A 27,638-nucleotide genomic window follows, 5' to 3' on the forward strand; every position below is an offset into this window, starting at 1 on the left:
CTCAACAATCAGAGGAACTGACAGGAGATTCTGTGGACATGAACGGAGCACCCGGACGGTATGTTGCCTCCCAGGTGCCAGGGTCAGGAATGTCTCAGGTCACGTCCACAGCATTTTGGAGAGGGAAGGAGAGCAGCCAGATGTCTTGGTACATATTGGTACCAGTGACATGGGTAGGAAAAGCAATGAGGTCCTGAAAAGAGTATTTAGAGAGCTAGATAGAAAGCTGAGAGGCAGGACCTCCCGGGTAGTAATCTTTGGATTGTTGCCTGTGCCAGAGGCTGGTGAGGGTAGAAACAGGGTGATTTGGTAAGTTAATGCGTGGCCGAGAAGCTGGTGCAGGGGTCAGGGCTTTAGGTTCTTGGATCATTAGGATCTCTTCTGGGGGAGGTAAGACCTGTTCAAAAGTGATGGGTTGCACCGGAACCCGAGGGGGACAAATATTCTCGAGGGCAGGTTTGTTAGAGCTGTTGAGGAGGGTTTAAACTAATTTGGCAGGGGGATGGGGCTAGGAATGAAGGGACTCAGGATAGGGTGGATGGTAAAAAAGCAAAGATAACATCCAGTCGGGCTGTCAGGAAGGGCAGGCAGATGATAGGACACAGTTGCAGCCAGCGGTGCATTAGGGATGCAGAATCAAAAAGGGTAGGAAATGCAGTATTCAAAGTGCACAGAGTTTAAGAAATAAGGTGGATGATCTTGTTGCATTATTTCAGGTATGATGTGTGGCCATCACTGAATTGTGGGTGAAGGATGGTTGTAGTTGGGAGCTGAATGACCAAGGTTACACGTTATATTGGAGGGATAGGAAGGTAGGCAGAGGAGGTGGCGTGGTTCTGCCTGTGACTTAGGATCGGAAGATGTTGAGTCCTCGTGGACTGAGTTAAGAAACTGCAAGGGTAAAAGGACCCTGGTGGCAGTTATATACAGCCTCCCAACAGTGGCTGGAAGGTGGACCACAGATTGCAGCAGGAAATAGAAAAGGCGAGTCAGGTCGATTGGGGAAAATCGGGTTGGTAATGGATCTCAAGAGTATGTTTGAATGCCTAAGATATGGCTTTTTAGAGCAGTTTGTTATTAAGCCTACGAGGGGATCAGTTCTACTGGATTGGGTGTTATGTAATGAACCAGAGACGATTAGGGAGCTTAGGGTAAAAGAACCCTTAGGTGTCAGTGGCCACAATATGATTGTGTTCAACTTGAAGTCTGATAGGGAGAAAGTAAAGTCTGATGTAGCAGTATTTCAGTGGAGTAAGGGAAATTACAGTGGTATGAGAGAGGAGTTGGCCAAAGTAAATTGGAAGGAGCTGCTGGGAGAGATGTCAGCAGAGCAACAATGGCGAGAGTTTATGGGAAAAATGAGGAGGGTGCAGATTAGACATATTCCAAAAACAAAGAAATACTTAAAAAAGCAAAATAGTACAACCATGGCTGACAAGGGAAGTCAAAGCTATTGTAAAAGCAAAAGAAAGAGCATACAACAAAGCAAAAATTAGTGGGAAGATAGAGGATTGGGAAGCTTTTAAAACCCTACAGAGAGCAACTAAAAGAATCATTGGAAAGGAAAAGATGAAATGGGAAAGCAAGCCAGCAAATAATATCAAAGTGTATAGTAAACACTTTTAAGTATAGAAAAAAAAGAGAGATGAGAGTGGATATAGGACCGCTAGAAAATGAGGCCGGAGAAATAATAACGGGGGGCAAGGAGATGGCAGATGAACTAAATGAGCATTTTGCATCCGTCCTCACTGTGGAAGACTCTGGCAGTGTTCCAGATGTTGAAGGGTGTGAGGGATGAGAAGTGAACAAAGTTACTATTACAAGGGAGAAGATGCTCAAAAAGTTGACTGACTGAAGTGTACGTTAGTCACCCCAACCAGGTGAACTGCACCCTAGGGTTCTGAAGGAGGTAGCGTGGAAAATTGCAAGTATCACTCCACTCTGAGAAAGTAGGGAGGCAGAAGAAAGCTGATAATGATATGTTGGTAACATTCACAGGTAGCAGAGGTTTGTTTGATAGATTTATACTGTGCAGTGACCTTCACAGCGTGCACAAAGTGTGGAAGAACCTATAGGTGTCTTCCACTGAGGCAGGGAAAGGATGGTAGGGTTAAACAACCATGGTGTACAAAGGATGTAGAAAATCTAGTTAAGAAGAGAAGAAAAGAAAAGCTTATGAAAGGTTCAAGAAACTAGGTACTGTTAGAACTCTAGAAAATTAGAGAAGGCCTTGGTGAGCAGGATTAAGGAAACCCCAAGGCATTCTGCAAGTATGTGAAGAGCAAGAGGATGAGCCGTGTGAGAATAGGACCAATCAGATACGATAGTGGAAACGTGTGCATGGAGTGGGAGGAGGTCATGGAGGTACTTAATGAATACTTTGCTTCAGTATTCACTGGGGAAAAAGACCTTGGCAGTTGTGGAGATGATTTACAGCGGACTGAAATGCTTGAGCATATAGACATTAAGCAAGAGGATGTGCTAGAGCTTTTGAAAAGCATTAAGTTAGATAAGTTGTTGGGACTGGACGAGATGTATCCCATGCTACTGTGGGAGGTGAGGAAGGAGAGTGCTGAGCCTCTGGCGATGATCTTTGCATTATCAATAGGAACGGAAGAGGTTCCGGAAAGTTGGAGGGTTGCGGATGTTGTTCCCTTGTTCAAGAAAGGGAGTAGAGATGACCCAGGAAATTATAAGACCAGTGAGTCTTAATTCAGTGGTGGGTAAGTTTTTGGGTAAGATCTTGAAAGGCAGGATTTATGAACATTTGGAGAGACAAACTGATTAGGGATATTCAGCTTGGCTTTGTCAAGGGCAGGTCATGCCAACGAGCCTGATTGAGGACGTAACACAACACATTGAATGTAGAATAGTGGATTTAGAGTATATGGATTTCATTAAGGTATTTGATAATGTTTCCCAGGTAAGGCTCATTCAGGAAGTAATGAGGCATGGGATCAAAGGAGACCTTGCTTTGTGGATCCAGAATTGGCTTGCCCACAGAAGGCAAAGAGTGGTTGTAATAGTTCATTTTCTGCATGGAGGTCAGTGACCGGTGGTGTTCTGCAGGAATCTGTTCTGGGACCCCTCCTCTTTGTGATTTTTAAAAAATAAATATAAATGACCTGGATGAGGAAGTAGAAGGGTGGGTTAGTAAGTTTGCTGATGACACAAAGGTTGGGGGTGTTGTGGATAGTCTGGAGGGGGAGGACAACCTCCCGTTGTTGGAGGTTATAACGGGACATCAATAGGATGTAGAACTGGGCTGAGAAGTGGCAGATGGAGTTCAACCCAGATAAGTGTGAAGTGTTCATTTTGGTAGTTCAAATTTGAAGATGGAATATAATATTAATGGTAAGACTCTTGGTGTGGAGGATCAGAGGGATCTTGGGGTCCGTGTCGATAGGACACTCAAAGCTGCTGCATTGGCTGGCAGTGTTGTTAAGAAGGCATATGGTGTGTTGGCATTCGTCAACTGTGGGATTGAGTTCAAGAGCCATGAGGTAATGGTACAGCTATGTAAGACCTTCGACCCCACTTGGGGTATGTGTTCAGTTTTGGTCACCTCATTACGGGAAGGATGTGGAAACTATAGAAAGTGTGCAGAGGAGATTTACAAGGATGTTGCCTGGATTGGGGAGCATGCCTTGTGAGAATAGGTTGAGTGAACTTGGCCTTTTCTCCTGGGAGCGACGAAGGATGAGAGGTGACCTGATAGAGGTGTATAAGATAATGAGAAGCATTGATCGTGTGGATAGTCAGAGGTTTTTTTCCAGGACTGAAATGGCCAACATGAGGGAGCATATTTTAGGTGGTTTGGAAGTAGGTGCAGGGGGGGATGTCAGAGGTAAGTTTTTCTCTGTGGTGGGTGTGTGGAATGCTCAGCTATTGACGGTGGTAGAGGTGGATACAATGGGGTCTTTTTAGAGACTCTTAGATGCATGTAGCTTAGAAAAATAGGGGCTGTGCGGTTGGGAAATTCTCAGCAGTTTCTTGAGTAGTTTACGTGGTCGGCACAACATCGTAAGCTGCAGGGCCTGTAATGTGCTGTAGATTTCTGTGCTCGATGTTCTCTGGCCAGAAGAATGCAATGACATCCTAGGATTTCAGGCAGAACCAGTGATCGAAAACATCGTTGAACTGACCAATGAAGCAGGAATAGAGGATGTTAATGATGGAGATGTTGAAGAGTTACTGCAAGCTTTAACAGCAATGGGCTTTGAGAATTGATAGAGCAACATATCCTGGGTGAATCGGATGGAGAAGAGGAAACGCCAGCAAGAAATGTCACCACAAAATTCCTTAGCTCTACCATCACCATGATCACTCAAGTCATGGACCATCATCGATAATGACCCTGACCGGGAGCGAAGCAATAAGGCAAAGAGAGGTGTTCTCAACACGATTTCCTGCTGCTGAGAACTGTGAATGTGCACCAAAAAAAAAGAATCTGAGGGTTGTTTATGGCAGCGGTCCCCAACCACCGGGCTGTGGACCAGTACCGGGCCGCGAGGAAACGATATGAGTCAGCTGCACCTTTCCTCATTCCCTGTCACGCACTGTTGAACTTGAACACAGGGTTGCCAATTGTCCCTTATTTGCCGGGACATCCTGTATATTGGGCTAAATTGGTTTGTCCCATACGGGACCGCCCTTGTCCCGTATTTCCCCTGCTAAGGTAGAGCGTTCCTATGAAACCTTTCGTGCCGAAATGGTGTAAAGCGAAGAAGCAATTACCATTAATTTATATGGGAAAAAGTTTTCAGCGTTCCCAGATCCAAAAAATAACCTAACAAATCATACCAAATAACACAGAAAACCAAAAATAAACAACACTGACATATAGTAAAAGCAAGAATGATATGATAAATACGCAGCCTATATAAAGTAGAAATAATGTATGTACAGTATAGTCAGGAAGATGAAGGCAAAACCGATTTGTCGGGAGAAAAATCTCCCGACAAATCGGTTTTGCCTTCATCTTGTATGCTCATGTTCACATCACATGCGCAGTCACACGTGCACACAGGTGCCCGTGCAAGGCTTCATGGTCATGGTAGTCTTTCCTGGGGTAAAGTGTCCCGGGATTTGGCTGCTACCGTTGTCCTTATTTGGGAGTGAGAAAGTTGGCAACCCTAACTGTAAAAGACATGTTGAGGTGAGCTTAACCCTACTTGAACACCATCCCCCCACCCCGGTCGGCCGGTCCGCAAGAATATTGTCAATATTAAACCAGTCCGTGGTGCAAAAAAAGTTGGGGACCCCTGTTTTATGGTGACATATATGTAGTTTGATAATAAATTTCCATTGAACTTTGAGGAAATAGAAGTGGCTATAGCATCTATGTGGTTAGATTACAACTTGCGATTGGTGATGTTCACACCAGGGAACTGGAAGCTGTCAACCTTTTCCACCTCAGCACCACATATAAACTGGAAAGCTTCTGGATTAAGATGGCGCTACTGAATGCGTGCGACAGCTCACTGGTCAAAAAATGAGAAATTCAACTAAAAACATTACTAATAGCATCTTTTCTGAAGTAAATTGTGGTAAATTATCACTGCAAACAATGAAGGGGCAAGTGAAGGTGAACCGTGTTTGGGGGACGAGCCATGCTCGTGTGTTGCAGATTTGACTCGTGGAGTGAGCCATTTGGAGAGAAGCAGAGACTAAGGAGTTCTGATACCCGATACCTGGGCTTGAGGCTGGATCGATCTGAGCACCGAGCCAATTTGAAGAGTTTTAAAGCAGCTTCGGGCTAGGTGGCAAAATCTGGGCCTGGAGTGTGTCACTGGGCAGCATGGTCTAGGCCTGGAGCATTTTGCTCCAGCGGTGCCTGGGTACTAATGTAAGATACGATACATTGGTTGGACAACTTAAACACTGGCCCAGATAGATTGAAAAGACAGGGTGTCAGGATTGGACGTGAGAGCCAGTTTTGCTCGCTCTCAGCAATGATCACTCCTCTCTCCGTGACGTTGAGGCGATGAAGAGTGTCCTGGCTGCTGTGCTTCGTGCTCACTAATATGATGAACTAATAACGAGGCTCTGGGCTGCTCTGGGGTTTGGATCTCAGGACTCATTTTGGTTTAAAATGTTGTTGCTTTCTTCTGTTGTTTGTAGGATTTATTGGTTTTCCCCCTTTCTCTTGCGCATTGGGGATTGGCCTTTTATTTATTATTTTTTAATTGGGTTCTTTTGGGTTTCTGGCTTAGTGGCTGCCTGTAAGCAGACAAATCTCAAGGTTGTATAGTTTATACATTCTTTGATAATAAATGCACTTAGAAACATTGATATATCCTTGATATCTCTAATCTTGGGCATCTTTGATAATTGTGCCCAGTGTTGAGTACAGATGAGTTTGGAAATTTCATTCAGCAGTCCCATCTTCTGTACAACTGATGTAATTATTTGTGCATCATTTCACAAAAATAAACACAAAATTTGATCTTCTTTTCAGTGCCTGATGACGTATGTTGATTATGGAAATTCTGAAACTCTAAACAAGTCGTCTGTCGTTGAACTGCCAGAAGATTTGCAGCACCCAGGTTTGGCCAGCAAGTACAGGCTTTGGGGCCTTCGGGTTCCACCCAAGCAAGAGGTTGCTGAATTTGACCAGGTAACGTGAAGTAGTTTTGGGATTCGTGAAACGACATGCTTGCAGGCAGATTTTTTTAAATAGGATTCATCTTGACACCTGGGAAAAATTCTAGTAAAGAAGGTTTGATCTGCAGGACTTGAGTTATTTCAGCTGAAGGGACTAGGCAAAAGGACTTCCATTCTGTCTGACTGCTGTTCTATTGCTTTGATTTAGTACAGAGGAAGAGAGCCTCATCATTGTGGCACGATTCCCTCACCCCGAAGTAGCCCCAGCTTCTTCATCTTAAACCCATGCCCCGTTCTGAGACACAGGCTGCTGACAGCAGCTCTCCACAGTCCTTTGTCCCGGGCCGTAAGTTGATCAGCCCTGTGGCTTTTGCCTTCATGACTTCATAGGTCTTCTAGGCAAAGATCCTTCCTCTCCACGGGATGAGGTCTTCGGAGCTTCAGTTGCTGTTCCTGGAGCTCTGGATTTTTACGGGATGGGGTTGCTCGTCCCGTGCCCACCTCCTCCTCTTGCATCCGGGCTGGGGACTGTCCATGGCGGACTTAGCTAGGCACATGGATGAAATAAAAACGGAGAGCTATGTGGGAGGGAAGGGTTAGATTGACCTTGGAATAGATTAAAAGGTTGGCATAACACTGTGGGCCGAAGGGTCTGCATTGTGTTGTACTGTTCTATGTTCCGTTTCAATGAAATTGCTGACTTTGTCCTGTAAAATCTGATCCATAATCTTTCTGCTTTTCTTTGATGGAATGCAACTTGTGAACTATGTTAGGAAAGAGGGGTTGGGGGGAGGAGGAAAGGAACTTGTTTTATAGAGTCTGGCCCTGTGGCTCAGAAGGGTAGGGAAAGGAAGAGAAAGGCAGTAGTGATAGGGGACTCTGTCGTTAGGGGGTCAGACAGATGATTCGGTGGACACAGGAAAGAAACGCGGATGGTAGCTTGCCTGGGTCCAGGATGTTTCAGATCGCGTCCAAGATATCACGCAGTGGGAGGGAGAACAGCCAGAGGTCATGGTACATATTGGTACCAATGACATGGGTAGGAAAAGGGAAGAGGTCCGGAAAACAGACCACAGGAAGTTGAGAAGCAGGACCGCAAGGGTAGTAATCTTGGGATTACTGCCTGTGCCATGAGACAGTGAGTTTAGGAATAGAGTGAGGTGGAGGGTAAATGCGTGGCTGAGGGATTGGAGCAGGGGGCAGGGATTCAGCTTTCTGGATCATTGGGACCTCTTTTGCGGCAGATGTGACCTGTACAAAAAGGACGGGTTGCGCTTGAATCCCAGGGGGACCAATATCCTGGCGGGGAGGTTTGCTAAGGCTACTGGGGAGAGTTGTTTTAAAATTTATTATTTTTATTTAGATAAGGAATTCACAAGTATCATGAACTTTTGTCACATGTATAACCTTTCCCATTTTTTTTAATATATATATATAAAAGTATAATTATTTATACAATCCTAAGTACACATTAAGATGATATAAAAAGAAACTAGACACTTAAATAGATAATTATGTGCAGTTGAAATTCTACTCTATTAGGCTAAGTAATGATATTAGTTGTTAAGAAAAATAGTAATGATAGTGGATTAATAATAATTTCTATATATCTCTTCTGGACCTTTTCTTTCTGGTCTAAAATATTGTATGTAAGCCTATGTAAACTACCATTGTAGGTGTTTATATCCTAACTTGTTCCTGTTTGCTCCTACCCCCAAACATAATTATCCAATCCCTATGTACTTATTTACTTAATTTCATCATTTTTTATCCCTTTCCCAAATCTTTTCCTTTACTTGTGTTAATTCTCCATTTTCCAAAAAAAAACAAAAACAGTAAACATTTAGTCTAGGGGTGCTTACAGTAGCAATATTACTGTGTTGATGAGAAGAGCAGTATAAATCATTAGGAAAGTCATCTAAAGTCTGCTCGCTTTGGGGTTATATATTCAATCCATTTATTCCAAATTTGATAACATTTTTCTTGTTGAATTTTCAGAGAGTAAGTCATCTTTTCCATTTTAAATATTGCCAAGATAATTTCGTGCCAATCTTCTAGTGTAGATGGTATTGGATTTAGCCACTTTCTAGTGATTGATTTCTTACTTGCCGCTAAAAGGGCCTGCAGCAACTTTATATCTTCCTTCTGTTCAAGAAACAATACATGCCCCAAATAGAGCGTCTCAAAGTTCAGAGGTATCTGGGTCTTAAGTACCTTAACTAATGTTCTATGAATACCTTTCCAATATAAACTTAATTTAGGGCAATCCCAGAAAATATGGAAATGATTTGCACCTTCTCCAACACCTCACGTTTGTGTCTTTATATTTTTCCTCATATGGGGTCTTGAAGTATCTTATATTTTTCCAACAATGTTCTCTCCAAGTCAAAGAATTAGTCGAAGACCACTGAAAGCTGCATATTTTCCCCCAAGCCTCCTCTGAAAGTACCAACCCCGCTTCTTTCTCCCACTTCTCTTTAATACACAATGTGTTTACATTTTTAGCATGGGAGAGTGCATTATATAATCAAGAAACTGATTTACTTGGTATTGAACTGTAAGCTGAATTCAGAATCTTGAAAAATTCTAATTCTACTGTTGATAAGTCTGTATATCTACAACTCTGGTTAACATAGTGTCGTACTTGAAGGTACCTAAAAAAAAAAGTCATTGTGTTCTAGGCCATATTTGATCTGCAGGAATTGGAAACTTTGTAATACTCTTTTATGTATAAATGAGAGGTAGGTTGTAAGACCTTTCTTTATCCATAGTTCAAATCTTTTATCTCCTCTGTTGGTAAGGGATTCGGTATCATATGCACACCATCTGAAAAGTTTTAACATGTTATTGATTCCTCATGAATTAACCACCTTCTGCCATACTTTTAATGTAAGACTTATCCAGCTGTTTTTAAACTTTTCCAATTGGGCCATCAATCCTTTGTCAGCTATTGAGGCCTGTAGAGGAAAACTGTCAATCAATCCAAATTCTATTTCCTTCCATCTATTACACCAATATAACAGAGGTTATTGTGAAGCATGAAAATAATTTCTCAAGCTTGGAAGTACCATACCTCCTCCTTCCTTCCCTAACTGGAAGGTGTTATATTGAATTCTAGGTTTCTTTCCTTGCCAGATAAAGCGGGAAATCCATTTGTCCCATTCCCTGAATTGATTATCATCTACCTCCACAGGTAAAGTCCGGAAAAGATAGAGTAACCAAGGGAGAATATTCATTTTTATGGTATTTATCCTTGAATTTAAACTTAAAAAGGGGATAAGATTCCATCTGTGCATATCTGCTTTTATCTCTGAAATTAATGGCCCATAATTTACCTGTGACAGCGTTGAAAGATCCTTCGGCAGGGTTATTCCTAAATATTTTAATGATTTAGCTTCCCACTTAAGATCATATGTATCCTGAAATTTTTTGGATGGTGTATAATTTAGGGACATAACCTGCGTTTTCTTTACATTTATTTTATAACCTGATATTTTCCCAAAGTCATCCAACAGTGTAAACAATCCTATAAATGATTTTTCTGGTTCACTCAGATAGACTAAAACATCATCTGCGAATAACGCCACTTTCTGTTCAATCCCTGCCACCTTGATACTTTTTACAATTTCGCTGTGTCTTATTAGTTGGGTAGGCGGTTGGCGAGACCCGACGCAGACTGGGAGACCGCTTTGCTGAACATCTACGCTCTGTCCGCCAGAGAAAGCAGGATCCCCCAGTGGCCACACATTTTAATTCCACATCCCATTCCCATTCTGACATGTCTATCCACGGCCTCCTCTACTGTAAAGATGAAGCCACACTCAAGTAGGAGGAACAACACGTTATATTCCGTCTGGGTAGCCTCCAACCTGATGGCATGAACATCGACTTCTCTAACTTCCGCTAAGGCCCCACCTCCCCCCTTGTACCCCATCTGTTACTTATTTTTATGCACACATTCTTTCTCTCACTCTCCTTTTTCTCCCTCTGTCCCTCTGAATATACCCCTTGCCCATCCTCTGGGTACCCCCCCCCCAACTTGTCTTTCTTCCCGGAACTCCTGTCCCATGATCCTCTCATATCCCCTTTTGCCAATCACCTGTCCAGCTCTCGGCTCCATCTCTCCCCCTCCTGTCTTCTCCTATCATTTTGGATCTCCCCCTCCCCCTCCAACTTTCAAAACTCTTACTCACTCTTCCTTCAGTTAGTCCTGACGAAGGGTCTCGGCCTGAAACGTCGACTGCACCTCTTCCTACAGATGTTGCCTGGCCTGCTGCGTTCACCAGCAACTTTGATGTGTGTTGATGGAACTGGAGGAAATAACTGGGGTACTTAATGAATACTTTATTTCAGTATTCACTATGGAAAAAGGATCTTGGTGATTGTAGTGATGACTTGCAGCAGACTGAAAAGCTTGAGCATGTAGATATTAGGAAAGAGGATGTGCTGGAGCTTTTGGAAAGCATCAAGTCGCCGGGACTGGATGAGATGTACCCCAGGCTAGTGTGGGAGGCGAGAGAGGAGATTGCTGAGCCTCTGGTGATGATCTTTGCATCATCAGTGGGGACAGGAGAGGTTTTGGAGGATTGGAGGGTTGCGGATGTTGTTCCCTTATTCAAGAAAGGGAGTGGTGATAGCCCAGGAAATTATAGACCAGTGAGTCTTACTTCAGTGGTTGTTAATTTGATGGAGAAGATCCTGAGAGGCAGGATTTATGAACATTTGGAGAGGTATAACATGATTAGGAATAGTCAGCATGGCTTTGTCAAAGGCAGGTCGTGCCTTACGAGCCTAATTGAATTTTTTTGAGGATGTGACTAAACATGTTGAAGGAAGAGCAGTTGCTGTAGTGTACATGGATTTCAGCAAGGCATTTGATAAGGTACCCCATGCAAGGCTTATTGAGAAAGTAAGGAGGCATGGGATCCAAAGGGACATTGCTTTGTGGATCCAGAATTGGCTTGCCCACAGAAGGCAAAGAGTGGTTGTAGATGGATCATATTCTGCTTGGAGGTCGGTCACCAGTGGAGTGCCTCAGGGATCTGTTCTGGGACCCTTACTCTTCGTGATTTTTATAAATGACCTGGATAAGGAAGTGGAGGGATGGGTTAGTAAATTTGCTGATGACACAAAGGTTGGGGGTGTTATGGATAGTGTGGAGAGCTGTCAGAGGTTACAGCGGGACATTGATAGGATGCAAAACTGGGCTAAGATGTGGCAGATGGAGTTCAACCCAGATAAGTGTGAAGTGGTTCATTTTGGTACGTCAAATATGATGGCAGAATATAGTATTAATGGTAAGACTCTTTGCAGTGTGGAGGATCAGAAGAATCTTGGGGTCCAAGTCCATAGGATGCTCAAAGCAGCTGTGCAGGTTGACTCTGTGGTTAAGAAGGCATACGGTGTATTGGCCTTCATCAATCGTGGAATTGAATTTAGGAGCCGAGAGGTAATGTTACAGCTATATAGGACCCTGGTCAGACCCCACTTGGAGTACTGTTCTCTGTTCTGGTTGCCTCACTACAGGAAGAATTTGGAAACTATAGAAAGGGTGCAGAGGAGATTTACAAGGATGTTGCCTGGATTGGGGAGCATGCCTTATGAGAATAGGTTGAGTGAACTCAGCCTTTTCTCCTTGGAGCGACGGAGGATGAGAGGTGACCTGATAGAGGTGCATAAGATGATGAGAGGCATTGATCGTGTGGATTGTCAGAGGCTTTTTCCCAGGGCTGAAATGGTTGCCACAAGAGGGCATAGGTTTAAGGTGCTTGGGAGTAGGTACAGAGACGATGTCAGGGGTAAGATTTTTACTCAGAGAGTGGTGAGTGTGTGGAATGGGCTGCCGGCAATGGTGGTGGAGGCGGATACAATAGGGTCTTTTAAGGGACTTTTGGATCGGTACGTGGAGCTTAGAAAAATAGAGGGCTATGGGTAACCCTAGTAACTTCTAAGGTAGGGACATGTTCGGCACAGCTTTGTGGGCCAAAGGGCCTGTATTGTGCTGCAGGTTTTCTATGTTTCTATGTTTTTTGTAGTTATTTTGTTGTGCTCTGTTGTTTTGTTGAATATTGTGGGCATGCTGTGTTGGTGCTGGAATGTGTGACAACACTTGGCTGCCACCAGCACATCTTCGGGTGTGTTGGTTGTTAATGTAAGTGACACATTTCACTGAAGTGTGTGTGATAAACGAATCAAATGCTTGTATATAATCGTGGAACAACATCATGTAGAGCTGTTGTGACTTTGTCTGAAGGCTCAGCTTTCTAAAATGGTGGTAAGTATGATGCTCACCTGTTAATTCCAGCACCCATTTCCTCAGAGCTTCTTACAAGAATTATTTGTGGACGTTCTATGACATGAACTGTCCTATTTTGACCTATTCTGTGGCCTCATAGGGCTGTGACTGTATGTTGTTCATTGGTTTTGCCCATAGGCTGTGGTGTTCATCTTGTGTACTGTATGTCCAGCCTCTGATTGCAAGTGTCAAAACAGGAAGCCGGGGGCCTTGCATGTTTCTGAATCTCACTACAGCTGCTTGATGTTGATCGGGGCAGTTAACTCCGTTTAGACAACACTGTTGCAGATAACATAGTGTAATCCTCTCACCATAGGCTGGTGATGAATTAGCTAGTACTGTATTAGCAAGCAAACAGAAACATAGCTCTACAATGCATGGAATAATGATGGGAAGACCATTTCCAAGAAATAAACACGATTCGGGTAAATACAAAGCAACAGTTTGAATGTTCCTTTAAGGGAAAGTAGGGTTGTTACTTGTATGAACACACATACAAATTTATTGTTAGCCAGAAAACAATAATTTAACTCACACCAATAAAAGCTTAAAGTAGTATCAACAAAATATTTAAAACTGTAACAAACAAAATAAAGTGCCCAGTACACATATCTTAATTAACCTACTTCTGCACCTAATCACTTGAGACGAGTGCTTAGTTTGGAAATGTAGACAGGAGGATGAAGTTCCAGTACGTGAAATGAGTTTGCAAAATTGTGACAAGAAAGTATGTCATCCAGCCAAGGCCAGAACGTTTTAAACTGGTGAATATTGGGATTTATTTTTACTTATTGAGATAGTGTGAAGTAGGCCCTTTGAAGTAGGCCTAATCACTGGACAATTTACAATGACCAATTAACCTACCAACCAGCATGTCTTTGGACTGTGGGAGGAAACCAGAGCACTGGGAGGAAACCCACACAAACACGGGGAGAATGTGCAAACCCCTTACGGGCAGTGCCGGGAATTGAACCTGGGTTGCTGGGACTGTCAAGTGTTGTGCTAACCATTACATTACTGTGTCACACCACTGGAGATCTAAAAAGAATTTTTGTTGTCCATGTGCACAGTGCAGTGAAATATAAAGCTGAATATTACTGACTCCTTGATTAAGATGTTCAGAGGTGCAAGTTGAAAACTTTTGCTGCAGTTGTGTAATAACCTCTGGGGATGTGCAGGGTGACCCAGTGAGATTGCTGTGCAATTCGTCACTGTATTCTGGTTCATTTCCACATTGCCATTATAGAAAGCATTCTCACATCAGCCATTACTGTCTGGTTGGTGTAGCATCCTGTCAGAATATACAACTGCAGGTCAGTGCCTGCAGTCTACCATCACTGCATGTGTCCAGGACAAAGAAATGGGCAGGTAAACTCACTATGGACACGACCCACCCTTCAAACTGTCGTTTCTAAAAGCTCCCTTCTATAAAGCATTATTGGGCTAAAACAAAAACTTCACATTATTTTAAAAGTTTCTTCCTCCAGCAAGTTAATCTGATCAACCATTCTAGGTAACCACCCCACCCCCTCTATCTATTACCCCAGTCGCTGCACTGTAAACACTTAAAACCAATTTTTATAATGCTACTTTCATAGTTGGTATTTATGCATATTTTATTCCATTTCTGTACTTTAACTTATTTTCAATCATTCTTTGTTTATAATTGTTGAATGTTTCTGTTGCATGATGCACCTTGACCAACTCACCGCAGCAAATTCCTAATGCGTGTGAGTATAACTGGTGAGTGAATTTGATCCTCGAGGGGTGACGTCTGTGGGAGGGTCGGCAGATTTAGTGACACATGGGTAGGAGAGGATTCTGCAGGGGGTTGGTTAAGAAGGGGTGATGTCAAGCAGATGGGGGAGGATGGAGCAAGAGGTTGCCATGGATTGTTGCGTAGATGATGGAGGTGGAGCAGCATAGCCATGGCTGGGACTCCACCGTATCTTCAGAAAGTTTAGAACGATGAGGGGAGATTGTGAGCTTTGAAAGGCCTAGATAGAGTGGAAGTGGCGAGGAGGTTTCCTATAGTGGGAGAGTCTAGGACCAGAGGGCACAGCCTCAAAATAGAGTGATATCCATTTAGAACAGAGATGAGTAATTTCTTTCGCTAGAGGGGGGTGAATCTGTGGAGTTCATTGCTGCAGACGGCTGTGGAGGCCAACTCATTGGGTAAATTTAAAGCAGACGTTGATGGGTTCTTGATTAGTAAAATGTCGAAGGTTACAGGGAGAAGGCAGGAGTATAAGGGTGTGAGGGATAATAGATCAGCCATGGAGTGGCAGAGCAGACCCTATCGACTGAGTGATTTTATGTCTGATGTTTTTATGAACTCATGACTGAAGTTGTAAGGAGATATTCAACCTGTCAGCCATACAGTGTCTAATACCTGGAGTTGTGGTTACAGCTCTGGGCTCCACTTTAGAAATAATTGTTACTTTATGTGGGTTCTGGGTATTAGGTGGCCAGGAAGAATTTAGTGTTCTCTGGAATATAGAAGATTGAGGTGAGATTTTGAAAAGAATTGGTAAGGTAGGTAGGGAGAGATCTTTCCTACTGAGGGCAGAGTTTGGAATAAGCTGGAGTTTTGCAAGTCAGTTACAATACCGTACACAAAGCAGTGGAGGAACTGGGCAAGTCAAGCAGCATCTGTGGAAGAGAATAAACAGTCAGTGTTTAAAGTCCAGATTTCCAGCATCTGCTGTCTCTTGTGTCTCTGGTTACAAATACAAATGTAAAGGCGTAGATGTAGCCTTGCTCTTTTTAAAATTGAATAAACTAGCCTTTATCTGATATTTCAAAGGACAACACTCAACCACTTTATGCTCAGTAAATTTGCAGATGACACAGTGTTACAAGGTGTTGTTGATAGTGAGGATGGTTATCATTGATTCAGTGAGGGATCTTGGTGAGTTAGGGAATTGGGCTGAGGAGTGGCAAATCCAGATACGTGTGAGGTGATACATCTTGGAAAGTCAAACCAGCGCAGGGCGTATCATGAATGGTCAGTTACCAGGAAGCGCAACGGAACAGACGGACGAAAGACAACAAGTTCACTGAAAGTGGCAACGTAGGTAGACAGTGTTTAGTCAGGGCAATGAGTATAGAGATGAGAACTTGTTATAGTTGATCAAGTTGTTGGTGAGACCACGTTTGGAGTAATATATACAGTTTTGGCCATCCTGTTTTGGGAAAGATGTTAAAGAGTACAGAAAAGATTTACTAGGATGTTGCCTGGACTCAAGGGCCTGAGTTCTTTATTCCTTGGAGTGTAGGAAAATAAGGGGTGACCTTGTAGAAATGTTTAAATATTATGTGGGTCATAGAAAAGGTGAATGGGATGTTATTTTCCCCAGGGTGGGGGAGTCCTAAATCAGAGGTCATAGATTCAGGGTGAGAGAAGACATTTGTTTCACACAGTGGGTGGTGAGTATATGGAAGGAGCTGTCAGAGCGTGTGGTTGAGTCAGGTACAATAATATCATTCAAGAAGCTCTCAGATAGGTACTTGGAGGAGTGAGGTGTAAAGGGATATGGGCCAAATGCAGGAAATTGGGACTAGCTGTTATGGGTGCTGTGGTCAGCATGGACTGGTTGGGGTGAAGGGCCTGTATCAATAAGCCCATAAGATACAGGAGCAGAAGTAGGCCATTTGGCCCATCGAGGCTGCTCCACCATGTCATCATGGCTGATCCAATTTTCCCCTCAGTCCCAATCTCCTGCCTTCTTGTATACCTTCCTGCCTTGGCCAATCAGGAATCTATTGACCTCTGCCTTAAATATTCATAAAGATCTGTCCTCCACAGCTGCCTGTGGCAAAGAATTCCACAGATTTACCACTCTGTCTAAGTAAATTCCTCCTTATCTCTGTTCTAAAAGGATGCCCCTCTGTTCTGAGGCTGTGTCCTCTGGTCTTGGACTCTGCTACCACAGGACTATGACTATGAGGAGAAAGTCGTTCTGCAAGTGATGAAGCACAACCCACTATCACGTGTCCATTTATTATATTTGCTTTGACATTTTGTAGTGAACATTGGTGAAGGAATGGTACTTAACAAACTGACTGCATCATATAAAACCTCTTAACAAGCTGATTGTCCTGGTGCTGAATATTGATCTCAATAGAAAGATCGGCCATCCCTTTCCCCGACTCAACACATACCAGATCTTGATTGAAAATTCGACCATTCCTTTCGTCTTGTTTGCTGCTTGACCCATCGACGTCCTCCAACAGTTTGATTTGCTCCAGATTATCATCCTTTGAATCTCTGGATATCTGTCCCATTGTGCAGGGGAACCACGAGCTAACTTTGCAGTTAAAGTTTAATTTGACATGCATGTCTGAGTTTGAAAACCACTGAGAGGATCATTGGGGTCTCCTCCCCCTCCCGGCCCCCTATTTGAGACAGTTACCAGGAGCGACGCAGACAGAGGATTGTTGAGGATCCCTCTCGCTCATCCCACAATCTCTTTGACCCGCTACCATCAGGAAGGAGGTACAGGAACGTCAGGACTAGGACTGTCAGACTGGGTAACAGCTGCTTCCCCCAGGCTGTGAGACTAATAACTACCTTGCCACCAGTGAGGTCTCCTCACTAGGACAGCGAGTTGTTTACTGTTTACCTGTGCTGTTCACTGCATGCATTTTGAATTATTTATGGTAATATTTTGTTTAGTGTGCTGTGTGTGATGTGTGGGTGCACCGTGGTCCTGAAGAATGTTGCTTCACTTCATTGTACACGTGTACAGTCAGATGGCATTGAACTAGAAAATAACATTAGTTGTTGTAGATCAGCAAGTGATAGGCATGCATCATTTATAGGGATGGTTGCAGTCAGAGCCTTAATGAATTGAATACTGGCAGAGAGCCATGTGTTACTGTGGAGTGGGATGCCGATGGAGAGCTGCTGATTGCTCAGAATTACACTGAAAAGTCCGATTGAAGAACCCTGGCACATCTGGCAGGGAATCTGGAGACCTACTGCTGAGTGTGTTGTTTGCCCCCCAGCACTGCAACTGTGTTTTGTTTAGACTTGCAGAACTTCTGGCTCAACGAGTCTGCGCTGTCCAATTACACCCTTGTGACTAATTAACCTACAACCCTGCACATTTTTTGGAATGTGGGGCGAAAGCCACATTGTCACAGAACTTAGAAACTGCTCAGGCAGTAGAGGAAATTGAGCCCAGCTCGCTGGAGCTGTAACCCTGTCACACTGACCGCATCTACCATGCAACCCCAAAAGCTGCCAAAGCCTGAGATTGAACCAAGAACTTGCAGACCTTCAGTCAAATCCCTTTCAGCACATCTGGAGGTAGGGGAAGTCATTTACTTGAAGATGACTTGTCTTGGCACCACCTGAGTGTTGCTAAAATGATGTTGTGCAGGTTACTTTCTGGATAATGCTGGCTGTGTACTTCCCCCCCGGTGATGTTCAGCGATGCGTTGCACACCTGTGGACCTGCTTCCCTGGTCTCGGGTATAATCGTCTGTCTGATACACAGGACTCGTAATGAACATTACGCATTTCCATAATCGCTGGAAATTGTCGACTCTGCTCTGATTTTATCTTGCATTTTATTGTCGATTGCACAGCTTATTTCTGAACTTATTTAGAAAACTTATTCAGAAAGTCAGAAGGCATGGGATCCAGGGAAGTTTGGCCAGGTGGATTCAGAATTGGCTTGCCTGCAGAAGGCAGAGAGTCGTGGTGGAGGGAGTACATTCAGATTGGAGGATTGTGACTAGTGGTGTCCCACAAGGATCTGTTCTGGGACCTCTACTTTTCGTGATTTTTATTAACGACCTGGATGTGGGGGTAGAAGGGTGGGCTGGCAAGTTTGCAGACGACACAAAGGTTGGTGGTGTTGTAGATAGTGTAGAGGATTGTCAAAGATTGCAGAGAGACATTGATAGGATGCAGAAGTGGGCTGAGAAGTGGCAGATGGAGTTCAACCCGGAGAAGTGTGAGGTGGCACTTTGGAAGGACAAACTCCAAGGCAGAGTACAAAGTAAATGGCAGGATACTTGGTAGTGTGGAGGAGCAGAGGGATCTCGGGGTACATGTCCACAGATCCCTGAAAGTTGCCTCACAGGTGGATAGGGTAGTTAAGAAAGCTTATAGGGTGTTAACTTTCATAAGTCGAGGGATAGAGTTTAAGAGCCGCGATGTAATGATGCAACTCTATAAAACTCTGCTTAGGCCACACTTGGAGTACTGTGTCCAGTTCTGGTCACCTCACTATAGGAAGGATGTGGAAGCATTGGAAAGGGTACAGAGGAGATTTACCAGGATGCTGCCTGGTTTACAGAGTATGCATTATGATCAGAGATTAAGGGAGCTAGGGCTTTACTCTTTGGAGAGAAGGAGGATGAGAGGAGACATGATAGAGGTGTACAAGATAATAAGAGGAATAGATAGAGCGGATAGCCAGCGCCTCTTCCCCGGGGCACCACTGCTGAATACAAGAGGACATGGCTTTAAGGTAAGGGGTGGGAAGTTCAAGGGGGATATTAGAGGAAGGTTTTTTACTCAGAGAATGGTTGGTGTGTGGAATGCACTGCCTGAGTCAGTGGTGGAGGCAGATACACTCGTGAAGTTTAAGAGACTACTAGACAGGTATATGGATGAATTTAAGGTGGGGGCTTATATGGGAGGCAGGGTTTGAGGGTCGGCACAACATTGTGGGCCGAAGGGCCTGTACTGTGCTGTACTAGTCTATGTTCTATGAACAGAAATGCTTTGGTACTCTGAAAATAGGATAGCAATACTCTTACTCAACCACTAGGTGTCAGATCAGTGCCACAAGTGTTTGCTTGTCACGTGCTAATTTTTTGCTAAGGTTTGGTAGGGTTTCATTTAGCATGTTAGCATGAAAAAATTCACTTTAAATTTTGGTGTTTGATTTTCTGCATTTTGAAAGAAATTAGTTAAAGTTTTGCTTTATTTGTCACATGGACATCAAGACATTGACACATACTGTGAAATACGTAATTTTGAGTTAAATTAAATCAGTGAGGATTGTGCTGGGTGGCCCACAAGTGTCTTCATGCTTGTGATGCCAGCATAGCATTACACAACTCACTAACCCTAACCTGCATCCTTGAATGTGGGAGGAAACCAGAGTACCAGGAGGAAACCCACATGGTCATGGGAAGAACGTACAAACTCCTTACAGACAGAATCCTGATTGGTGGCACTGGAAAGCATTATGCAAAACTACTACAGTACTGTGCCGTCTTTTTTTGTCATTATTTTACTTGACTAACATTTTAGAAATTTACTGACCAATTTGCATCTTCATTCATTCTCCCTGTTAGTGGCAATTAACTGGCTGATCCCCTTTCCACATTGTAAACTTTCAGATTTCCAAGGCTCCTTCCTTGGCTGATTGTGTCTCTGTTGCCATGGGTAATGTCCCTCTATATATGTGTGTGGAATCAGCAGGGCTGAAGGTGGAGGGGCTGCTCTGGCTTTCACTACATTCCAAAGGTTAGGGTTAGTGAGTTTTCTGCCTTCGGTGTTGGTGTGGAAGTGTGGTGACCCAGCACATCTGTGGACTGTATTGGTCATTGACACAAGTGATAAATTCCACTGTACATTTTAATGTTACAATGTACATGTGACAAGTAGAGTTAATGTTTATCTTTACACTGAACAGGTGGACAAGCCAGTTGGACAGAATAGAGCCATGCCCGTCCATGGCTAAGTGCCCCCACACCTCACTCTCAACAGAAGAGCAGTTCAGTGTGCACGATATGGGCTGGAGAGCCTGTTCCTGTGCTCAGTGACTCAATGTTGTTCTTCATTTCTTGGGAGTTAGTATAACGATCCCCCGGCATTCTTCTAAATTCCAGTGTGTACAGGCCCAAAGCTGCCAAACACTCCTCATATATTAACCCCTTTATTCCCAGAATTATCCTTGTGAACCTCTTCAGGACTCTCTCCAATGACAACACGTCCTTTCTGAGATAAAGGGCCCAAAACTGTTGACAATACTCCCAAGTGCAGCCTGACTAGTATCTTAAAAAAGGCTCAGCATTATCTCATTGTTTTTATATTCTATTCCCCTTGAAATAAATGCCAACCTTGCATTTGCCTTCTTTACCACAGACTCAACCTTGCACAAGGACTCCTAAGTCCCTTTGAACCTCTGTTTGAATTTTCTCGCCGTTTGGATAATAGTCTGCACTATTGTTCCTTTTACTAAAATGCGTTATCATACATTTCCTAACACTGTATTCCATCTTCCACTTTTTTGCCCATTTGTTAAGTAATTTGTAATTTGTCTAAGTCTTGCTGCAATCACTTTTCTTCCTTGGCACTACCTACCCTTCCACCTATCTCCGTATCATCCGCAAACTTTACCACAAAGACATCAATTGCATTATCTAAATCATTGACAAACAATGTGCAAAGTAACGGTCTCATTACTGACCCCTGAGGAACACCACTAGTCACTGGCAGCCAACCAGAAAAGGCCCCTTTATTCCCACTCACTGCCTCCTGCCTGTCAGCCATTCCTCTATCCATGCCAATATCTTTCCTGTAATACCATACGATTTTATCTTGCTAAGCAGTCTCAGGTGAGGCACCTTATCAAATGCCTTTTGAAAATCTAAGTAAATAACATCCCTGCCTCTCCTTTATCCACTCTGCTTGTTACTTCTTCGAACAATTCCAACAGATTTGTCAGGCAAGATTTCCCTTTACCAAAACTATGCTGACTTTGTTTTATTTTATCATTCGTCTCCAAGTACCCCAATGTTAGCGTTAATTTTAGGAGGATTAGAATATAAAAATAAGGGTGTAATGTTAAAACTTTATAAAGCACTGGTGAGGTCTCACTTGGAGTATTGTGAGGAGTTTCAGCCCCCTATCTCAGAAAGGATGTGCTGAAACTGGAGAGGGGTCAAAGGAGGTTCACAAAATGATTCCAGGATCGAATGGCTTGTTATATGAAGAGCGTTTGGTGGCTCTGGACCTGTATTCACTAGAATTCAGAAGAATGAGGGGTGACCTCATTGAAAGCTATTGAATGGTAAAAGAGCTTGATAGGGAGGATGTTTCCTATGGTAGGGAGAGTCCAGGACCAGAGGACGTAGCCTCAGAATAGAGGGGCGTCCCTTTAGAATGGAGATGAGGATGAATTTCTTTAGCCAGAGAGTCGTGACTGTGGAAATCTTTGCCACAGGCAGCTGTGAATGCCAAGTTTTAATGTATTTTTTAGGGAGAGGTTGATTATTGATTGGTCAGGGCATGAATGGATATTGGGGGGGGAGGCAGGAGATTGGGGCTGAGGGGAAAAATGGATCAGCCATGATGAAATGGCAGAGCAGAGTCAATGGGCCGAATGGCCTAATTCCGCTCCTGTGGCTTTGGTCTTATTGAGGCTATCGGTGTAAACGGGGTACAGAGTTAGATTCTAACGTGGAGGGACAGGCTGGGAGAACCTGGTGAAATATTTAAAGTCGCTGTTTGCCATAAGACAGGACTGATATGGTGAGAATATTTAAAAATTAAGAGGTGAATTTGGTATGAAACAATTGAGTCTTATCCTTGCAGTTCTCAGTGAAAGACTGTAGCAGTGTACATTCCTGATGCAGGGTCTTGGCCTGAAGCATCGACTGTTTATTCCTCCCATAGATGCTGCCTGACCTGCTGAGTTCCCCCAGCATTTTGTGTGTGTTGCTCTGGATTTCCAGTATCTGCAGAATCTCTTGTGTATGTTACTGTGTTCACCACAACCTAGCAGATGCATTTCTACCTTTTTTTGAGCGAATTGTACAATTTTTCTCTAGACTTTGTTTCCAGCCTCAGAACAGCAAAGCGTACCATCAGGTAGGCATACAAGAATTTAGATCCCAAACTACCAGGTTCAGGAGCAGGTATTTCATGTCTGCAAGACAATGAATCTCAGGATTGTATATGGTGACATAGATGTACTGAAATAATGGATTTGCTTGGACTTTAAAGCATTGCCTAATCCCGAAGTAAATGAATCTAAATCAGTGTTTTATACTGTAGTTGCAGTAATGAGCAGCTTATTCATTGTAATTGATCAAATATTTTGTTTTCTTTAGGGAAGAAAATTTCTGGCTAGTTTGATTAATGACAAAATAATCCGAATCAGTCACAGAGATCGAACTCCGGATGGAACCTTTCTCGTAGATGCTAAGAGTGATTCCCTCAACATTGGCCAGGAAGTTGTGCAGAAGGGGTTTGCTGAAAATTGTGAAGTTGTTTCCAATCACAACTTGGATCGATTGAAGACTGATGCAAACTTGTCAACTGCTGGCAGGAATGCAGGCGTGCTCAGCAGTCGTTCACTGAAAGTGAAGAATATACCGAAGTCAAGAAATGTTCATCTAGGAATCAATTCCAAAGATCGAATGCATTCTGGAGAACATAAGCGCAGAGAACAAAGGGTGGATGGGAAAAATGGCGTTGTGTGCACACTGTGAGTACACTAACTCTCAGTGATAGTTAGATCAGTTAAGTGCAACTTGTACATTGGGTAAAGTTTTTAAATGTGCAGACCAATATGACATTAGTCACTGTTGTGGTTCTGAATAGCTACCTTGTTAGTTTTGGGGCAGTTTTCATTTTCAGAGGAATTTTGTTCATTTTTAGTAGTTGTCTGAAATTAAATAACTGACTATTTAGGGGGGTGTAAATGGGAGCTTCACGGTACAGGGCAAGGCTGAATTTCAGAGATAAACTCCAGCAAGTGGCATAACATGTATGTTACTCTGTGATGAAGTGTCGTTGAGGACCTTACCTTCGATCCACAAACAGCTCAGATCTTCTTCAGAGATCCCTGGCCCACTGGCCTTTGAGCTGTAGGGATCTGCTCAGTGGGCTTGAGTGCTGTACAGGGTACACGTGGCTTTCAATTGTGGGCAGCATGGTAGCATAGTGGTTAACACAGTGTTGCTGTAGCTGGGGTTCAGTTCCCAAGGTGTTTGTCCATTCTCCCTCTGACTGGATGGGCCTCCCCCCACAGTCCCGAGACTCGAGGGTTAGGAGGTTATTTGGGTGTAAATGAGTGGCACGGGCTCGCTGGGATGGAAGACCTGTTACCGTGTTGTGTCGCTAAGTAAACAAATAAATTCAGTCCCAGCATGGGGTTAGAAATTGTCTTTCCATAGGGCTTAACTCTTGGAGAAACTGGGTGAGAGGCAACTTGATAGAAATGTGTAAGATCCTAAGGGGCATAGATTGAGTGGGCAGCCGGAGGCTTTTCCCCAGGGTGGAAATGGCTAAAATGAGGGGGCATCATTTTGAGATGATTGAAGGAAAGTATAGGGGGGTTGTCGGAGTTAAGTTGTTACAGAGTATTGGCTGTGTGGAACACCGTGCTGGTCTGGTGGTAGAGGCAGATACATTAGGGACACTTAAAACATCTCCAGGATCGGCGCAGAGATTATAGAAAAATGGAGGTCTATATGGGAGGGAATAGTTAGATTGATCCTGGAGTAGTTTAAAATGTCAGCACAGTATTATCAACTGAACGACCTCTACTGTGCTGTTCCGGTCTGTGTTTGACGTTCTTGGCTTGGTGTTGAATTTGGGGGATTTAATGCAGAAGGAGTGACTGAATGTGACATAGTGATCTTAACGTATTTTGGTTACTTTCAAATTGCTCTTTTCAGGGAGAAGAAATCGCAGGGCCGCGTGCAGAAGCAGGACGTGATCAGGGTACACTCCGATCAGAAACAGCTGGAGAATCAAAACGAAGGGTTGAGAGCGAAAAACATCATGTATCTGCAGAAATGCCATTTTCTGGAAGCACAACTGACACAGCAGCAGCGGCAACTCAAAGTAGGCTCACGTCCGCCGGAAGCCGCAGCTTGACGCTGCGGAGCTGCTGCTTGTAGGACAGTGAGGAGATGATAGAGGTTGCAGGGGGCAGGTGTACGGGTGACTGAGAAGAAGGAAGGGAGTAGGCAGCCGGTAGAGTAACCCTGTGGCTCTTCCTTCAATAATAAGTATATTGTTGAGGACAGTGTTTGGGGAGGGGGGCCTACGGGGGGAGCTGCAGTGACCGGATCTCTGGCACTGAATCCACTGCTGTTGATTAGAAGGGAAGGGGACAGAGGAGGAATACAGACAGCGGTGATAGGAAATTCCATACAGGAGTAGGTAGGAAATTCTGTGGATGCAATAGAAACACTGGAGTGGTATGTTGCCTCCCAGGTGCCAGGGTCAGGGATATCTCAGATTGGGTCCATGACATTCTAAAGGGAGAGGGTGAGCAGCCAGAAGTTTTGGTACTTATTGGTACCATTGACATGGGAAGAAAGAGAGAAGAGGTCCTAAAGAGAGAATTTAGAGAGCTAGGTAGAAAGCTGAAAAGCAAGATCTCCAGGGTAACAATCTCTGATTGCTGCCTGTGCCATGTGCTAGTGAGATGAGGGTAAGAACAGGATGATTGGGCAGATGAATGTGTGGCTGAGGAACTGGCGCAGGGGGCAGGGTTTCAGATTTCTTGATCATTAGGATCTCTTCTATACAAGGTATGACCTGTACGAAAGGAACTGTATTAACAGTATGCAAGACAAGTTTTTCACTGTATCTCAGTACATGTGACAATAATAAACCAACTCCAGTGCCAAACAGTTGATACTAAGTGTTTAAGTTGACCATTTGGTAAACGGGCTTGTTGCCCTCAAACGACAATATTCTGAAGTAAGGTGACAGGAAATGCTCTGAGTGGCTATTCATGGAGCACGTTAAAGTCCTTACTCCCGGCTACATCAGACCCTTTCCAGTTTGCTTATCGCTTGAATCAATCCACTGATGGTGCAGTAGTTTCTGAATTGAATTGAATTGACTTTATTACTTGTATCCTTTTGTTGCCATGGACAGCAGTGGAGGCCAAGTCATTGGGTGTATTTAAGGCAGAGATTGATAGGTATCTGAGTAGCCAGGGCATCAAAGGTTATGGTGAGAAGGTGGGGGAGTGGGACTTAATGGGAGAATGGATCAGCTCATGATAAAATGGCGGAGCAGACTTGATGGGCTGAATGGCCGACTTCTGCACCTTTGTCTTATGGTCTTATATACATGAAGAGTAAAAGTCTTTGCGTTATGTCTCCATCTAAATGTGCTGTCTGGCCTGCCCCACCTAGAAAATGAGGTCTCATACACCAGACTGCTGTTAATAGACTTCAGTTCGGCATTTCACACCATCATGCCCCAGAAAAAGGTGTGAAAACTATCCTTACTAGGCCTCAACGCCCCTCTGTGCAGCTGGATGCTGTACTTGACAGAAAGACCACACTCAGTCTCCAGTCCCATTATGCCGGGCACTGGTGCCCCACCCAATGTGCTCAGCCCACTGCTGACACGTGACTGTTGCTGAAACCGTGTCACCAAGTTGGCGGATGACAAAACGTGGTTGGCTTCTTCAACAACGATGACGAGACAGAGGAAGTGGAACGGCTGTTGTTCTGGTGTGAGAAGAACAACCTAAATATGAACGTGGAGAAGACCAAGGAAACGACTGTGACTTTAGGAAGGTGCAGATGAGCCATTCCCCTCTGTGCAAACATGGCTGCTCTGTAGGGAGAGTTCCTGGGAGTTCACAACATGGATGTGTAATAGAGCACTGACCAGCTACTAATCCGGACATCAGAAGATTGAGAGGAGAGGATTTCAATCGGGTCCACTGCCCGAGTAGAAAAAGGCAGCAGCGAGTGGGTCATGGTGGCATAATAGAGCTTTAACCAGCGACCAATCTGCATTTGAGATTAACGGGCAAATTAAAGGACGGCAGGGGCAAGTGCAGCAGTTGTCGTCTGAGTGGACAGTCAGAAGTGATCTTGAGGCTTTAGCTCTTCGCTTCAGTCAGAGAAAGCAAAAGAAAAGTTCAAGTTAAGTTTTTTCAATAGGTACACTTAATGTCAGAGAAATGTTTACAATATACATCCTGACATTTTTTTCATTGCAAACATCCATGGAAACAGAGGAGTGCCCCAAAGAATGAATGACAGTTGAATGTTAGAATCCCAAAGCGCCCCCCCCAGCTCCCCCTCCCACGCATAAACAGCAGCAAAGCGATGACCCCCCTCCCCACCAGCAAAAAAAAGCATCAGCACCCCACTGAGCACTCAAGTGTGCAGCAAAGCATCAGCAAAGACACAGACTTGCAGTACCCCAAAGACTACTCATTCACCCATATTCGACATACCACAGGCTCTCTCGTGCATAAGGGAAAAAGAGGTATCCCTATTTCACTGTGAGAGGGGAGATGTAACAAAACAACGTACCGATCTATGGTGCTAAAAGCAGGTTGCATCACTTTTTCTGAGCTCTGTGCCCAAAGAACTCGAGTCTCTGGGCACACAGCCAGCAGCCAGCTTGTTGCTTTCGATCTTCCGTGTACTCCCATGGCACACCAGGGGCGGCACCAACCTTGAATTGCCAGCCTCCAGAGCCACGAAAATCTGGCACCCTGAAGGCGCGCTGGTCTTCCAGGCTGCGTCCTTGGCGTATCGAAAAGCGGCCGGTCGTGAGGCCCTCAGAGCGGGTCCCATTTCCGCAAAGAACCGACGTCAGTGTGTAAATCCAGGTCAGGGTCTTCAAAATAACGTTGACGGGGGGGGGCGGGGGAGAGATATTAAAGATAGAAATAGAGCCGTTTCGGAAGATGCAAACAAAGGAGTCGGCGTTAGTCGCCATCTTCGTAAGCTCCGCCCTCTTTATATCTGCTCAGTTAGGACGGTAGAGATG

At 44.0% G+C, this 27,638-nt stretch overlaps 1 protein-coding gene across 1 annotated transcript in view; it reads left to right on the plus strand.

Moving 5' to 3' along the window:
- Nucleotides 1-27,638, plus strand: part of LOC134357664 (serine/threonine-protein kinase 31-like) — a 136,775-nt gene that overhangs the window by 14,905 nt on the left and 94,232 nt on the right. Inside the window, exons 4-6 of the mRNA XM_063069284.1 lie at nt 6,461-6,619; nt 22,985-23,361; nt 24,557-24,725. Coding sequence (XP_062925354.1) covers nt 6,461-6,619; nt 22,985-23,361; nt 24,557-24,725 — 705 coding nt within the window. The remainder of the gene's footprint in view (nt 1-6,460; nt 6,620-22,984; nt 23,362-24,556; nt 24,726-27,638) is intronic.

This window comes from Mobula hypostoma, chromosome 17, assembly GCF_963921235.1.
Source record: "Mobula hypostoma chromosome 17, sMobHyp1.1, whole genome shotgun sequence".
Taxonomy (NCBI): Eukaryota; Metazoa; Chordata; class Chondrichthyes; order Myliobatiformes; family Myliobatidae; genus Mobula; species Mobula hypostoma.